Source organism: Drosophila miranda, chromosome 3, assembly GCF_003369915.1.
Source record: "Drosophila miranda strain MSH22 chromosome 3, D.miranda_PacBio2.1, whole genome shotgun sequence".
In the NCBI taxonomy this organism is placed as follows: Eukaryota; Metazoa; Arthropoda; class Insecta; order Diptera; family Drosophilidae; genus Drosophila; species Drosophila miranda.
The window spans coordinates 17848773-17864568 of record NC_046676.1 but is presented as its reverse complement, the minus strand read 5'-3'; the positions used below and the strand labels follow the sequence as shown (position 1 = coordinate 17864568).

General features: G+C 45.2%; 2 protein-coding genes across 4 annotated transcripts; both read right to left on the bottom strand.

Moving 5' to 3' along the window:
* Positions 1-64: 64 nt before the first annotated feature.
* On the bottom strand, positions 65-13464 carry LOC108160482 (putative sodium-coupled neutral amino acid transporter 11). 3 transcript variants are annotated; one of them, XM_017294502.2, is made up of 11 exons: positions 13187-13462; positions 12585-12912; positions 9856-9915; positions 5442-5735; positions 5096-5210; positions 4743-4995; positions 3476-3546; positions 3214-3375; positions 2870-2982; positions 2569-2760; positions 66-2185 (listed from the first exon to the last, which is right to left on the bottom strand). In XM_017294502.2, exons 2-11 carry the CDS (start codon positions 12639-12641, stop codon positions 1922-1924), a joined length of 1581 nt encoding a protein of 526 aa, XP_017149991.1. In that variant the 5' UTR covers positions 12642-12912; positions 13187-13462; the 3' UTR covers positions 66-1921. The 3 variants fall into 3 exon arrangements, with proteins under 3 accessions (XP_033247311.1, XP_017149991.1, XP_033247310.1); XM_033391419.1 differs by having other exon boundaries at positions 12585-13462; XM_033391420.1 differs by lacking the exon at positions 9856-9915 and having other exon boundaries at positions 65-2185; positions 12585-13464.
* A 486-nt stretch (positions 13465-13950) lies between these two features.
* LOC108160954 (leucine-rich repeat-containing protein 34) lies at positions 13951-15324 on the bottom strand. Its single transcript, XM_017295245.2, has 2 exons — positions 14815-15324; positions 13951-14759 (listed from the first exon to the last, which is right to left on the bottom strand). The coding sequence occupies exons 1-2, from the start codon at positions 15236-15238 to the stop codon at positions 14020-14022; spliced, it is 1164 nt and encodes a 387-aa protein (XP_017150734.1). The 5' UTR covers positions 15239-15324; the 3' UTR covers positions 13951-14019.
* Positions 15325-15796: the final 472 nt, after the last annotated feature.

Below are 15796 nucleotides of genomic sequence, written 5' to 3'. Positions count from 1 at the left end.
TTCGGAAACCTCTGGGAACGAACGCGCGGTCTATCTTCGGGGATGATAAGACGGAGAAATGTTTGTACAGGAAAACCGCAGTTTTTCTTGTTTTGTTTTTGTTTTTTTTAGCATATTTCTAAAATACATTCTTTATTATTGTAAGTATATCTTGCTGTTGAATTTCATATGCTTATCTAAACATATTATTTGAATGAAATTTGATCCGAGTTGGCTTGCTTTGGTTATCTTTGGTGTATGCACTCGTATATAAATTAGTATAACTCCTATATATTCGCAACAAATACTATGATCCATCGTTCCACATACTTCGGTTCTAAACAATTGTCTATATAGTAGATGCATAGTAGGTATAATTTGGTATACGATACGTACTAAGTACATGCATAATACAATTATAATCATAATACGTTTATTCGATTCCCATTTTGGTTCTATTCGATCAACAACGTGTGTTGTATTCCCTAATTTAAAGAGTTATCATCCCCACACCATGTAGCTATATTTGAAATAAAGAAACAACGAGATTTGTTTGGCGAATGGAATACATATATATGAGAGATATCATACGAAAAAGCATTTGTATAGAATAGAGTGTATATACAAGAGAATTTTGTTTCTGTTTTCCGTTTTCCGTTTTCCTTGTGTATAAGCGATAGTTTCAGTTGGTTATTGTAGATCTTGTAAATAGTATCTTAGAAAAGCCCTTGGTTGTGTCCTGTGTTCCTTGGCCATGATATGTTGTGTCTAAGCTCTTAGAGTAGAGTCGATCGTGGGTTTGGGTCTGCAGTGTCTTCAGTTGGTTGGTTCTCTTAGCCAGAGCATAGGTAAGAAGTGAGTGATTGTGATAGAGAGCGTTGTGTGTTGTTGGTTTGACCAAATTTAAAAACTTGAATCACTTCCAAAAATGCAGTAGTTGTTGTTATGTACATAATATCGTGCAATATAAACCAAGAGTTGTACAAAAATATACCTATCTATGTGTATACATAAATCTCTGAGTGTCTGTGTATATGTGTATATGTATAAGTATAAGTTAATTCAAAATAGAATTCAGTGCTGTTAACAACTCAAAACTGTTGTCCGATCGATGCGTAGGAGATTTGTATATGGAAAGGATTGTATGTTTGGATAAAGCTTCTTCGTGTCTGGGAGCCAAAGCGATTCTCTGTCTGTATGTCTGTAGACATATATAGTACATACATATACATATATAAAACGTTGCAATATGATCCGATAACATACATACTATACATATACATAGTTACAAATTTATGGTTTAATAATACTTTGTTTGATTTTGATTTGATTCTCAACTTGGGATTCATACTCGTATTTCTCAATGGAATGGATTGCAGGTGTATATTGGTGCCCAAATAGTTTCAGAATACGCTAAAGCTACGGATAACATCTAGTTCTAGTTTCGTTTGATTTGGTTTGATTTGGTTTTGGAATTCTTGCTTTTTATGGCATACAATACATCGAGGAACTTTCACTACATCAATATTCTGGGGCTGAACAACATCAACATCAAGTGGGATCCAACGAAATGTACAAACAAATGGGTTTTTGTTTTTCGGGTGCATTATAACCAGATGGGGGTTACTCGATCAGGGAGAGAGAAAATTCCTTGCCTTTGTACTGAGATTCACTCGTATCACTTCCCATTTCCCACTGTACCATACAGTACTTTGCCTACTACTTACTTACACAGATACTCGTGCTTTTGAGTATCTGAGGCTCAGGTACAAGTTTCTTTCTTTGCGAAGGTGCAGCTGTAAAACCGAGAGTAAAATCAAGAGCTCCAAACCTAAATACGAACACAACAATGATCCCAGCCCGCCGATTTGCAACTACTAATGGCCTAAAGTAATGCGTTTTGGCTTCGATTCCGTTCCCATTACCCTTCCTATCGCCCGGACTAATCCACCGTTTTTGTGGAGGCCACATCGGCGGTGGCATTCTGGAACTCCTGCCGGCAGTAGCCCAGCACAATATCCGACCGACAATCATCGCCCATTAGGCCGGGCAGCAGCACCGCAGCTCCCAGGATGGTCACCAGGGCACCGAACACCACCAGGCCCAGGGCGGGCAGCTTCTCGCGGCTGAAGAGGGCGTGCGGCTCCATCCGGATGTAGGCCAGACCGGGCAGTATATAAGCCAGGGGTATGGCTGCCAGGAGACCCTAAAAATGCGTGCGTGTGAGTGCCGACATAAATTTACATAAAAGTACAAAGCTAAAAGGGCCTAAAATTGTGTATGGGAGCATGGGATCGCTTGGAAAGGTTTGCTAAAGTTAATAAACATTTCTCAGCTCTCAATGGAGAACTTTACTTGTGGATTTAAAAGAGTAGGAGAACTTTACTGACGAATATAAATATTGTATGCGGGGGGATTTTATCATCTCTTCATGTGGTTTGTTTGGAAAATATCAGTAGAGCGGTTAGCACTGTTGGCTATAGATTCGGCCCCCTAAGAAGTATAAGTACATACTTGACGACTACTGGTCAGGGGTACAATGTTTAGGGTTCAAGGATGGAAAGGGTCCATTCGAAAAAGCATACTCACATTGAGTTCCAGCACCGAGCCGAGACAGTCGGTCATGGGCGATATGATGAAGGCGCTGAAGACGATGGCCATGGTAATGGCTTTCGAGTACTCATCGATGATGGCTCCCTTCTCCAAGTTGGGGTCCTTGTCCTGGGTAAACTCACTGATGGGTTCCTTCAGCACGAACCGATGGACTAATGCGCGTACAATCTGGCCGACAGAAACGGAAAGAAGTGGCAGAGCAGAGCGGAAAATAAATGTAGCAGAAAAATGTTCTCAAGTGGACTGTGCAAATAAACAGGAGGATGAGTGGGCTAACCTCTCGAGAAACGAAGCATTCGATGGGAAAGGTCAGCAGTATGGAAATGGAGAAGAGAACACGAGAGAAGTTCATCAGGTCGTCATCCCAGCAATAGTTCTCCAGGAGGTCGCCTGCGAAAAAAAACAGTACAGTGAGATGAGAGATCTGAGGAGAACACAGGCATACAATCGTGATAGAGCATCCTCAGATAAGAACTGAACCGAACCGAAAACGAAATGGAAATGGGAAAAGGGAAAACAAGGAAATTCTACAAATTGCCTGTCAATGCAATTAAATGCAATTTACGTCAATCCCAGGATCCCAGCCCTCACTCCCACTCCCACCCTCCCTTTCGTTCTCACCTTGGGACAGTGCACGGAAGGTGGAGTATCCAGCGATGCCGAACAGGGCCGCCACTGTCCAGGCGAAACCAATCGAAATGTGGGTAACCTTCTCCCAGCGCTCCATGGTCGCGTCGCGCATCGATTGATAAACGAGGAACGTATTGTGATGACACATGAAAGCTGCAGTCCAGACAAACACAAATACCAGATACGAAATTGACCACTCGACAGATGGATAGAGATGGAATTGGAAATGGTGTAGATTCCACTGGCAACTCACCAAAGACCATGATGCCCGTGGCTGGTATGACATCCGAGTTAGCAAAGCTCCACGAATCCGCAGTGTCCGTTCTGGAAATACATCAAAAAAGGGCAAGCAGAGAGGGGGAAAAGGTGTAAGGAGGGAGAAGGTAAAAAGGAGAAGAGAAAAAGAGGAAAAGGTTTTTCCCCAAGAAATATTACTCAAAAGTTAACACCAAATTAACATTTCGCTGGCTCTGGGAAACGTGAAATGTTCGCATACGGAATAAGCAAAAAAAACAAAAAAACAAATGCTCTGGCGGGAAGATAGGAAGCAACGTAACAGTGGGGCAGGCCGCAAATTGGAAATTTATTTAAATTTTATGCCCCGCAACAGACGCAACATTCAAGGGTGAACCGAGCTGCCCCACGCCCTCCCCCAACCACTTTTTAATCTGAAACTAAAGCTGAAGCTGAATCTGAATATGCAGCTCCCCTTTTCGGTGGCCCTGAAAAGTGTGGCAGAGAAAGTGTTGCTCGACTAAGCTGCTGGTCATGGGACCCCACCCCAGCTATGTTGGTTTATATGTATATAGTATATGCATGGGTATGTATGTATGCATACAACTAAGTTGCCGATGCAACAGACTCCTCGACTCGACTCGACTCGACTAATGAAAAGCCATAAAAGGCAAACAAGTGGCCCAACGCTAAATTTCATGAGCTGAGCGTCCCCGAAGCAGCTCCACCAGTAGCCACCGCCCTGGGCAGTTGCCACAGATTTGAAAGCACTAAAGCGGCACTTAGCTTGGCACTAAAGAACCACCGCCGAGAACCACCTACCCTACCGCCAATCGCAGCCCCTAACTCAACTGCAGCTCAGATGGTGGCTGGAGGTAGACAATTTGTAATTAAAATGCAAATAAATCATTAAGCGTTCCCGTTTAGTTTGGTAATTTTTATAAATGGCTTTTAAAACAAATGGCTTCAGTTGCTAATTATCTTTTTAATTGACCTGGTACAGAACGTTACTGACAACTCAGGCTATCATCGGTCTTGGAAGACTAAGAAAAATTAAGGTATAGCTTCTTTCTTAGAGAAAACTTAGTGTTTTAAGGAGTAAATGAGTTTCATCTTAATACCCACTCTTAGGGAAACTTCAACCTCTATTCCCATTCTCACGGAAAAAGTCACCTACAGCCAATCAAGGAAAACTATTAACCTATCACCTGCCAAGCTTCCACGCTTTGTGTCGATTGATAAATATATATAGGAAGTAGAGCTAGGGGAAGAGCCAACACACTTACACTTTATAATCGCCGGACATGAGCTTGATGATGACGGCAAACAGGATGAAGACGACGCAGGCCAGGCTGATGAAGCTGGCCCTGGCCAGGCGGGAGACGTTCTTGTACAGGCAGAGGGGCATCACAACGCCGACGTTGACAAAGAAGACCACGCCCAGTCGAACAGCGCCCATCGAGGCGCCCCAGGAGGGGAAGAAGCGAACGAGCACTTTGGACAGGGTATCGCCCACGACAACGTTGTACGATATCATGGCTATAAAGAGCGGAGCGGAGATTGAGGGGCGGAGGATAATGTGTGTGCTCGCATGACAGACGACCGACCCACGGAGCGACCTACGGAAAACTTTACTCACCAAGAAAGGGATACATGAACTGGAGCAGGGAGAGCAGGTAGTAGCCGTACTTCCCGTAGGCAGCCTCCATGATGCCCGGATAGCTGAACCTGCCACAAATGTGGCCGCATCTGACCTGTAAGTGGAACGGCTATTAAACGGTTGTACACACGAGCAGATGGGTGGGCGGTTGGGTGGCTTGGTGTGCTTTGGACTTCCATTGATTATGCAGAATAGCCAAATGCCCAACGGAATGGCATTCGGAATGGATTTATCTTGATTTGAACTTTAAAACCTGCTTCGAGGCTGCCCCAATTTGCGCAGTTCGATTGCTAGTCGGAATTAACGAGCAATTTGCTGTACTCACCATTAGGATGAGTGAGTAATCGGTGATGTAGGCGACGAGGATGAGCAGGGCCAGGCCCAGGCCGAACCCGGCCCGGTGCAGGGCGTATGGTATGCCAATGACGCCACTGCCTACAATGGAGTTGATATAGTTGAACGAGGCCTGTGGCAACGAGGACAATGTGTCGACCAGCGTGGCATCATGCTGTGGTTGCTGTGGCTGTTGCCGTTGCTGGGAAGGATTTTGTTGCTGCTGTTGGGGCTGTTGTTGCTGTGGCTGCTGTCCCTGTTGCTGATGTGTCGGCTGATGGTTGTTCTAGGAAATGGGGAAGGGGAGAAACAAAAGCATTGGGGAAAGATAGAAATTGGTCTCTCTAGTGCTCTCTTTGTAGCTCGCCCCTGTCTAATATTGCACGTTGATTGCCTCGAGTGGCTCTTTACATCAAAAGCAAAGCCACCAGAGCCACCACCCCATCTACCACCAGCCAGCGTTGCGTATACGCAACATCCTTGCCAAAGGTAAGCTCGTATCCGTATCGTAAATTGCGGTTGTGCCAGAATCACTTGGTGTCGGTGTCGGTGTCGGTTAGAGTATGAGTTGTATGTTGCTTTTGCCATTGTTTCGATACCAATCCAACTGGCATGGCACCGGCAACGGCACCCTACCCGCCCTCCGCTGCCAGCTGCCATAAAAGACAATTTTATATCAAGAGCTCTAACATAAACATAAATAAAATTCTTCAGCCACGTCATAAAGTCACGAAAGGCTGGCCAATGCTGCTGTGGCCCGAATAAAGAAGGAGACGGGGATGGGAATGGGGATGGGCAGGGGGTGACGTTTACAGCCCCACATAACTAAAAAGGGAGAAAATGAAAAGCAGAGGGGATTAAGCCGAATTCGGGGAAAAGTTCTGCCAGCTAGCTGGCAATTAAAGAAGTTTTCCCAACTTAACTTTGGAGAATTCAAACAGTAAACAGTGAAACAGCAAACAAAAGCTGGAAAAGTTTCGCATCAAGAACTAGAATCCCACTCCGCTCCCCCTTTAAGAGTGGGGAAACGTAAATATTTTCCGCGCACTACTTTAAAATGATTGTCGTGGGCGAAGGTGTCGGCACAGGCGATGGGTAATGAACATTTCCAAAGGCAAATTGTTGAGTTGAGTTGAGTTGAGCTTTCAATTCAATTAAGTGGCGTCAAAGGTCGCTTCTGAGAGACACGACACCCATTCCGCCCGGCAAAGTGCCGTTGAGTATCAAAAGAAAATGGCTAATTATGAAGAACGGGCCTGGGCCTCGCCACACTTCAGTGTCAGAGCCAGTGGGGCAGTGCCAAGAATCCAATGCCAAGGGTGGAGCATCCTGGCAAGGTTGCGACCAGCGGCAGCAGCAGCTGCGGCCAAATGAAATTACAAAGTATCCGTTGTCAGACGTCCTGTTTCTGTCCTCCGTTTTCTGTCTCCTGGCCTTTGTCCCCGTCTCCACGCTACCCTCGCACAGGAAAAACAAATTGCCGCGTCGAATGGCAAATGGAGAAGGCAAATGGGCCAACGTTAATCTCGTGTCTGAGGGGTGCAGGGGTGCAGGGCTATCCTCGCCTTTCAAAGCTCTGGGAACCCACTCCACTCCGTAATGGAGCGGGTGATGCGATACGAGTGGGAGAAACAATGCCACACACTAAACGGGATAATTTATAGCCAGTTGACTTGATTATTTTATCATTGAAAACATTACCCCTACATTACATTTTTATTGCCACTTGTCCCTCAACCTGAATGAAACTATCCTCACAAATTATCATAAATAAATGACTGAATAAATGATATGTATGAATGAACAAAATCTGTTTCCGTTGTGCAATCGAGCATATTTTTGGGAATGGAATTATTCATATATCAAAAAGGAGTCAGAAGCCGAGAGCCGGCAACCGGAAGTCTGATGCAGGACAATTGTTCTGTCCGCACTTTTGGGCCGAGTCAACGAATATTTATGCACATAAAAGCCTCCTTGAATTTCCAGTAAAAATTCTCATAAATAATTTGTCGGCATTCCCTTGTCAGCAATTAAACCTTGCAAATCCAATTAATTGCTAAAAAGGAAAAAGCGAAAACGGCCGAAAAAAATCTCAGTCGAAACTCGATTGAGGAATCAGCGTGTAAAGCGGGAAAAAGGCAACAACGAAAAGAAAATGGAAAAAAGGGAAACAGAGAAACAGGAAACTGCGAACAAGAGATGAAAATTGTTCGGGGCTTTCTCGGATGCTCACGTATACGGTCCCGGTCCCCCCTGCACAGGCAGGCCATCCTAGCAAATATATGTACCTGTCCTGTCTAACAGAACCTTTCTAATAAAAGACAAACACTGTCGAAGGCAAACACAAACGCAAACACAAATAGGAACACTGAGACCTGAGACCCGAAACACTGAAGGCAATCTCCATGAGAATCCAGAAGCCTGAAATCACGCCAAGCCAAAACGATTCCGACCTGGTCCAGAGAGTGGGCAAACAAACGATTTCATGCACTGCACGATTTTAATTAATAACACTCATGTGTTTGGGGACCCCGCACTCGCTGCTCCTGCCTCTCCAACTCTCGTCCTCATTTCCTGTTGCTGGCACAGCAAACGCCCAAATAACGGGCTACATCCAACTTAATGATCGAATCAAATGTATCCTGTATTTATATTGTGATATATTCGCCATAGCTTGTGTTTTGTATTTTACAGGGATCAATAAATCTCCAAAGCATCCATCATTCTATTGTATTCCTATCCCAACCAAGTGCCTATATACCCCACGAGGGATACTGCAATAGCCCAAGGAGATTGTTTGATTAAAAATGGACAAATATTTTTGGCTGGTCCGGGCTTGGCTAATGAAATTAGAACGAAAGAAAGCAACACAATGGGAGTAACAATTTTCACTTTAATGGAAACGTTTAGGCAAACACTGTGCCGGTGGGCATGGACATGGGGTGAATGGGGTTTACGCCAACAGGGGAGGCGGGACCCAAAATGATGCGAGTGGCAAAATGTTAACGTGACACTCGCCGCAGGAATTGCTCAACTTTTGCACTGCAGCTTGTGTTTTGGCTGGGAGGGGGGGGATATTGACACAACACAAAAAGTGGCGACATCGTTGCAATAGTTGCCACCGCCGTGCCGTTGCCTGGGCTGCCTGCACACATGAGGATAGACAAACAGAGCCCATGGCCCACCCCGGCTTCCCCCCGCTATCTCCTGGCGGTGCCAAAGCAAACACAAACATGTAAGGCAGCCAAATGCCGCACAGTCTAGAGGTAGGTTTCGACCTGTCCTTCACATTTTGACTGGCATTTTCAGTGTTTAATTCAATTTTTGCCGTTCCCTTTAACTGCTTTCTACTGCAATTAATCAGCCATCTTCGACTGTAGCCCACATGAAAAGCCTAATTGAGAACCAGCCACGAGGTGGTTGAGAGCGTCTCAACTATTGGCAATTTGCCTTGGTGGCGACGCGGCCATTAGTTGAGCAAACAATCAGGACTGCCTTCTGCCCGGGGTTCCTTTTCCGTACCGTACACCCATCCCGGCCACTTTTAATGTCGGAATTCGGACAGCCTTGGCTGCCTAATGGCTTCGCCAACAGCAAAACTTTCGGTGCGAGGGCCTAAGAAAACAACAAAAGCCACCCACCCACACAACGAGCTCCAGAGAGAGAGGGATCCGAATGAATTTCCTTACTTATGCATGGTAATGCATCAAATATTACACAATGTTCCGTTCTTCAAGTTCTAGGCCAACATTTATTGCTTTCCTTTCCCCTTTTTCCCCCCAAAAAAGCAAGCATGTAGAGGAAATCCTTTTTGTGGCTGACATCTCTGGTATTATTTTCTGTTCTAAGCTTCAGCTTATCCTTTTCTTTTGTGGTCCTCACTTTTGGACGGCTTAGTTTGTATTTATTTCCAAATTATGTACTGGCACCTCTTCTTTGCTTCACTCCAATGAATGTTTCTTTCCACCTCGAAGAATTATGGTACATTTTTGATTGTAATTTATCATCATTATCAACTGGTACGAGATTTTGTTTGATGCAATATTTAATAATGAGCGCACGAAGGCAAAGTCTACAGAGTAGAACAGCAGCGACAGGAAAATATTTCTTAATAAGAAAATTCTTTTGATGTCCAGAGACCAAGAGCAATTTGGACCACGAATGGCAGTCGGCCACCCAAAAGACCTCGGAAAAGGTCGCGGCCAGAATGCCTGAAATGTTCCTTCCGCTCTCTGACTCTGACTCATTCTCGTTCTCTGGGTACATATGTATATGTGAAGGCGGCACTTGGAATTTAATGAATGTGAAGAGGAATAGTACTATATGTGAATGTGGACTACTACGAATGGCAGTGCGAGTGCAGCTGGGGACTAGAAGAATGACTGGGAATGTAGGTCAAATTTTACCTTCATTAAATTGTTGAAGTCGTCGAATGCATAGGCCTCGGCAACGGACACATCGCTGCCCTGTTGAAATGAATAAGAATCAAATTGTTAACCATTAAAGTCGAGTTCACTTCATAGCCATTGAGCGGGGCTGTCACAGCACCAGCAGTCCAATTCCATGCCCCATAAAAAAAATCAAACAAAAATATGTATCAAATCAAAATAACAAAAACATGCGAGAATACGAGAATACGAATATATACATATGTGCATTGCATACCAAAATTGAGGGGGTGTCGGATCGAAAAAAACAATCCCAATTTATTCGCATGTGAAATACATATATTTTCTATCTTTATACGAGTGTGCGCATATATGTATCTTTATGGAACACGTGTGTATACAATATATCTGCACTCCCCTTTCTGCTGTGGCAAATGCGCGGGGTTCAGTGGATGGTTGAATACGAGTATCTTTCCTTTTTATCGTTTCCCTCGTCAATTTCCGAGATGCAGACAGAGCCACAGATACATATACAGAAACACAGTGGCCCAGAACGCGTTTGCTTTTATTGTTTCCCCCACAAAAAAAGCGCGCGCGGCGGGTGAGGAAGAATCCATCAGAGAGCCGAAATCGCTTTGCAAGGCAAACGGGAAATCGAAACCATTTAGGACACACAATGCAGACCACCCACCGATCCCCAGATCCCCACGAGATGGATGGAAGAACCTGCCAACGACCACGACGACGGCTTAAGGCAGGGGCCACGGATGAGATTTGCGACTCGTTTTGATTGCCTGTCAGCCTAGGCTCCAACCCATCCAGGTATGCAACAGTTTTGTGTGCATTGCATAATTCTTCAGAGACATTACGCATACGCCACATGGTACGCCTCCACACAATATGCACTTGACACTTGCTCGACCACAATTCACTTTCAGCTCGAGTGCCTCGCACACACCACTCATCCACTCGAGCACCCGTACCCACACTCCATCATCCACTTAGTTGTAGTCGTAGACGTAGTCTCCCTGCCTGTTTGGGTCTGCTGACAGCCATCAATAGCCATTGGATTTGAAATTTATTTAAATTGGGTCTTCCTGTTCAGTTTTCCGTTGTCTTCTTTTGGCTCGAGTGACGTTTGATTTAATTGGGTCAATTGGGATTGGGATTGGTATTGGGATTGAATTAAACGTTCATGGGGCTTAGTGGCCAATTTGAAATTCTAATAGAAGTTAATTGTTGGGGCGTGGGAGGAAGTGGGGGAGGGAAGCCCAGTCTGTCCGAGTTTAGCCAGTGCACTGGCTGATGCCACTCTGACATTGATTTCTGTTATCTCATCGTGGGCGTCATTGTCATTGTCCCTCTCCCTATCCCTGTCCCTGTCCCTATCACGGTTCCTGTTGCTGTTGCTGACATTCTTATTTGATGCCTCAGCTGGCACAGCAGCCAGCCTGGCCAAGGCCAGCCAGCAGATGCCAGGACGCCACATGCCTTGAATACTAAACGTGGCGATTAAGTGGATGGGGATGCGGCAGAGAGGAGGATGCGGATGCGGATGAGGCAAGTGCAAGTCAGGCTCCACTCATCGGTTTATGGAGCAGGCCTCATAAATCCTCCTCCACTCGAGTATGTGTTGTGTAATTAAAGGTCGTGTTCGCTCTTGCCTCTTATTGATTTTGTTATCAAGTATGCGAGCGGCACCCTTGGGAGCTTAAGGCTTAATTAAATTTTCCACTGAAGTTTAAAGTCCCTAAAAAGTTCCTTGCGCTCCTTCCTCACAAATGTTCTCGCCCCATAAAGGTAATCGAAGAGACAATGAATCTTCGAATTTCTATCCTCAGAACACTTCTGTTTGTTCTGCCTGTGTAGTGGGATCTATCCATTAATCATACCAGGGCCGTGGCATGTTGTGAATTGTGATTTGGATTATCACTCAATCAGGACACGATTTGATGATTGTAATGTGTCATTGCCTGAGTGGGGAGGACGGGAAAGGTCCTGTTGGGGTTGGGACATCGCTGGGAAAGAGCTGGGAAAGCGTTTCCGTGCCAGTTGGCAGTGGGTGAATGGAAACAAATTGATTTAACAGTTTTCGTCCTCGTGTATGCTTGTATGTGTGTGTGTGTGTGGGCGGACACGCAAGCCAATTTCAGAAACCGAAAGGAATGGAATGGAATCCATAACGAGCTTAAGGGATTATTGAGCATAATCCATTGTGGCATCGGGGCTCAAGCATCGGCAGCTGCCAAAATCCTGCAGCCAGATTGGTGTATGCAAAACGCCTGCGGGAGAAGGAAGGATGGTTTCCAGGATGGTTTCCATGGATGGGTACATTTTGATGGATTGACAAGGGCTGTTGTTTATTAACAATTCATTTGACAAGCCACAACATGTTGACGATATAAATTGTGTAAGATTGCCACAATGTGGACAAAAAGAAGGCGAAAATTGATTAAATTTGCCCTGTAGGCGAAGCAGATCTGTCAAAGCGCTGTAGGGGAGAGGTTCATCTGGGTAATAGCCCCCCAGTTTAGTCCGTGTGTGTGCAATTAGTTGGGTTTCCTGCGTTGGCTGGCGCATCCGAGTGTGTGCAATTAGTGTGCAACAAAAGAACTACTAGTACGAGCTTGGTTGAAGTCAAGCTGGGACGCCAAAAAACTGGTTCATATCAAACTGTAGTAATTGTAAGTGCATATATTGTACAGTGTAATTACAGTGGAGTACAGTAGACATTGGCATTGACTCACCTGACGCTGAAGAATGTAGCTGAATTCTGTGGCCGTGTTGCGTCGACTGTCGTTCATTTTGCTCACTTGGCCCCGGCTGGGCTTTTGGCCAGTTCCTCTTTAGTTTAGTTTTGTACGAGTAATAGTAAAAGTAAAAGTTTTAACAGCTTTCTGCTTCTGCTTAGGTTTTAGTCGAGTTTACGTAGTTGAGTTTGCCTTTAGTTGTGCTCCAGCAGAGAGCTTGGTTTAGGTTTGGTTAAGTTTAGGTGGGTTGTTGGCGTGATTTTTTGTTGCTTATTTTTTTTTTTGATTAAAGATAGCTCAGCTCAAAGGAAGCAGCAGCAGCCGTCTGCAAGCAAACAAAAAAAATGTACCTAAAGTAATGGCAAATAATTGAGACAGTTGCCGAACACTTTTCCTCAGATTGTTGCTTGAAGTTTGATTGAAAGTTATACAAGAATTATACAAGATACACGTGCGCACAGGACCAACAGTTATACTCAAGGATTTATTTATTGGCAAATAAACTAATTGTTTTTTTTTTTTAACTGATTTTTAGTTCATTTATTGTTTGTTATTTGTGTAGAAATTTTCATTGCATTTTTTTGCTGAAGTTTTCTGACCGTTTAATCGGGTGTTCGATGCGATTAGGTTGGTTCGACGCTTTCGTTGAGACTGCTGCAATACAAATATATTGCGAAACTCTCAACAAGGATAACGTTGGCGTTGTCCTGTCGTCGCGGCCTGCCTCTGTGTCTGCTGCTGCTGCTGCTGCTTTTGCCTCGTGTCGTGTCGTGTCTCGTTTGCTGCTCAAGTCCTGTTCTGTTCTCAATGCTTCGCAGTTGTTGCTGCGCATAATGCTCTTATTGTTGTTGTTTTTTGACTTTGAAATTGCCAACAATAATGCACACACTCAGACACACTTTACGGACACACTCGCACACACACACACACCCACATGCACACATTAACATGCAAGAGAGCAGCGCTCTCTCAATAACAAATCAAAAGCCGGAAGGAAGGAAACGAAAGCGAAAGTTGCCAGACATCGCACAGCTGTTAAACCAGAGCTTTAAGCTGTGTCATTTTTCTCTCAAAAGAGGTCATTTTTTTGCAGAGCCTGGCAACGCTCTCGTCTGTCGACTCATTTCATTCATCTTTTCAGTTCGCACGAAGACAGAGATAGAAATAGCAGCACGTGTGCGGCGGGAAGCTTTTCTTCCTGCAGGCACTAGAGATGAGCAAGAAGAATGATGATAACGGATAAAAATGGAAACCAAACTGGCGATACTAGTAATAATCATCTAATTGGTAGGAAACTTTGCCAATCAATATCTCATGCGGAAGGCTACGGCTATACCCTGTACTCGTTTTCATAATTCAAGTATTCTTCGATTCTTTTTATTTGAATAATTTTAACACAACTTTTTTAAGGCAAATACTATCCTTTCTCCTGTCAACGCCAGGGCACAATGCGATAGTCCTGCAGGGCCTCATCGTAGGTATAACTTATATCGATTTCCTCGTGGAACAGCACCTCTGCGTCCAGTAGTCGTCGCACGATCATGGCCGAGCGAGCATCGAAACTGTTGCCATAGAGATTCAGGCGCTTCATCTTTGACTCCTTCTTGATGGTGAGCAGAATGAGATTGATGCCGGACTCTCCAATGTCGTTGTAGTTTAGATACAAGTGCTGCAGCATACGGCACGAGCTGAGATACATGGCAATCCATTCACCGCCATGGGTGCCAATACTGTTGCAGCTAATGTCCAGCAGCTCCAGGCTGCCACCCTGCGCAATGCCTCGCATTAGGAAAAGGGTGCCATCGGCGGCAATCAGATTGCTGGCCAGATTGAGCTCGCGCAATGCGCACTTGCTTCTGTACAGATACTCGGAGATGGGCTGCATGTCCTGGGCCGTGAACTCGCAGTGCTGCAGCGTGAGCACAACTAGGTGGTTCTGCATCAGAAGAGAGCCAATTATTGAGACCATCTTTTCCGTGTCCAGGCTGAGCTTGAGGCCCAGGAGGCGGCTGGCATTCAGGCTGCGCACACCCGACTTGTGGACGCCATCGGCTATCAGGGCGAAGTTGTACTGGGTAAGACTGCAGTGGGACACGTTGAGGGTGCGCAGGGTCTTGTTGACCAGCAAGAATTCTCGCAGCATACGAACATTCTGATCGCTGAGGGGCGTGCCTGTGGATGAGACTGTGACTTACTGGACCTGGGACTCCGGCAGACCCTTTCTTACCCTCCAAACTGAGCTCGACGACTTCCATCTTAGCCGCATTAAGGCGCAACATCACAAAGAACTCGGTTGGCAGCTGCATGAGCTTCAGCTCGATCTTCCACACGCGAATCAACGAGAGGGCAAACTCCTGCAGCAGTTTTGCATCCCAGTTGCTAACCACCACGCTCCAGATGGACACCTCCAGCAGGGATCGGCGCAACAGAAAGTTCACGATGATGCGAAAGTCACGAATACAATGGTATCTCCGACCAATACGCTCCTCAAAGTCCAGTCTCCGGAACTGGAACTTTCTGTACGGTCGCTTGTCGTACTCCCGCTGCCAGCAATGGAGCAGCATGATCGTGAACAAGCGCGGCTTCACGGTGACCGGAGCCGTGCACTGACCCGGATCGTATACGCACGGCAATCCTACGTCGCACATCATGGTCCAGCTGGTCCGTTAATATGTAATGTAAATGGAAAAAAAAACTAGCTATTGTTGAATTTGTAATGACAATTTGTACTTGGGTGTAATGAAGTTTCGATAGTTTGAGGTAAACTTAGGTGTTGGGTGAGGCAGTTGCATCCAAGTGGAGTAAAATCCACTATACCACACCGTAACCTATATACATACATACATACATATGCTCCCTAGTGGTAGCAGCCTATGCAGCCGTTCTCCCGCGTCTTTCTTTCTTTCGCCTTCCCCATCGCTCTCTCTTGTATTAGAGCACGTGCAATCACGCAGGCCGGCCTGGCCTGGAATTTAGTCTAGACCTAGTACCTTGCACGTACCTTGCGAATAGTTTTTCAATTAATCTGACCCCTTCTTAAAGCGAGCTAGTTGTCCAACATACTCGTGCTCTCGTCATAAATCAAACACGAACCTTTCGCTATTCCTTCCACTCTTTATCGCATTATATACCATCACCCACAATAAACCGTATGAAACCAAATAATCGTAGACTTTTAATAAATAGATCGCAAACATACGCTGCTGCAA

What these genes read in the sequence shown, in the direction of transcription:
- LOC108160482 (XM_033391419.1), bottom strand. Translation starts at nt 12,641, where the DNA reads ATGAACGACAGTCGACGCAACACGGCCACAGAATTCAGCTACATTCTT. An exon ending in GCTACATTCTTCAGCGTCAG is followed by an intron (nt 9,916 to 12,584) that starts GTGAGTCAATGC and finishes TCATTTCAACAG; the next exon opens with GGCAGCGATGTGTCCGTTGC. An exon ending in AATGCTTCGTTTCTCGAGAG is followed by an intron (nt 2,761 to 2,869) that starts GTTAGCCCACTC and finishes TCTGTCGGCCAG; the next exon opens with ATTGTACGCGCATTAGTCCA.
- LOC108160954 (XM_017295245.2), bottom strand. Translation starts at nt 15,238, where the DNA reads ATGATGTGCGACGTAGGATTGCCGTGCGTATACGATCCGGGTCAGTGC. An exon ending in CGTCGAGCTCAGTTTGGAGG is followed by an intron (nt 14,760 to 14,814) that starts GTAAGAAAGGGT and finishes TCTCATCCACAG; the next exon opens with GCACGCCCCTCAGCGATCAG.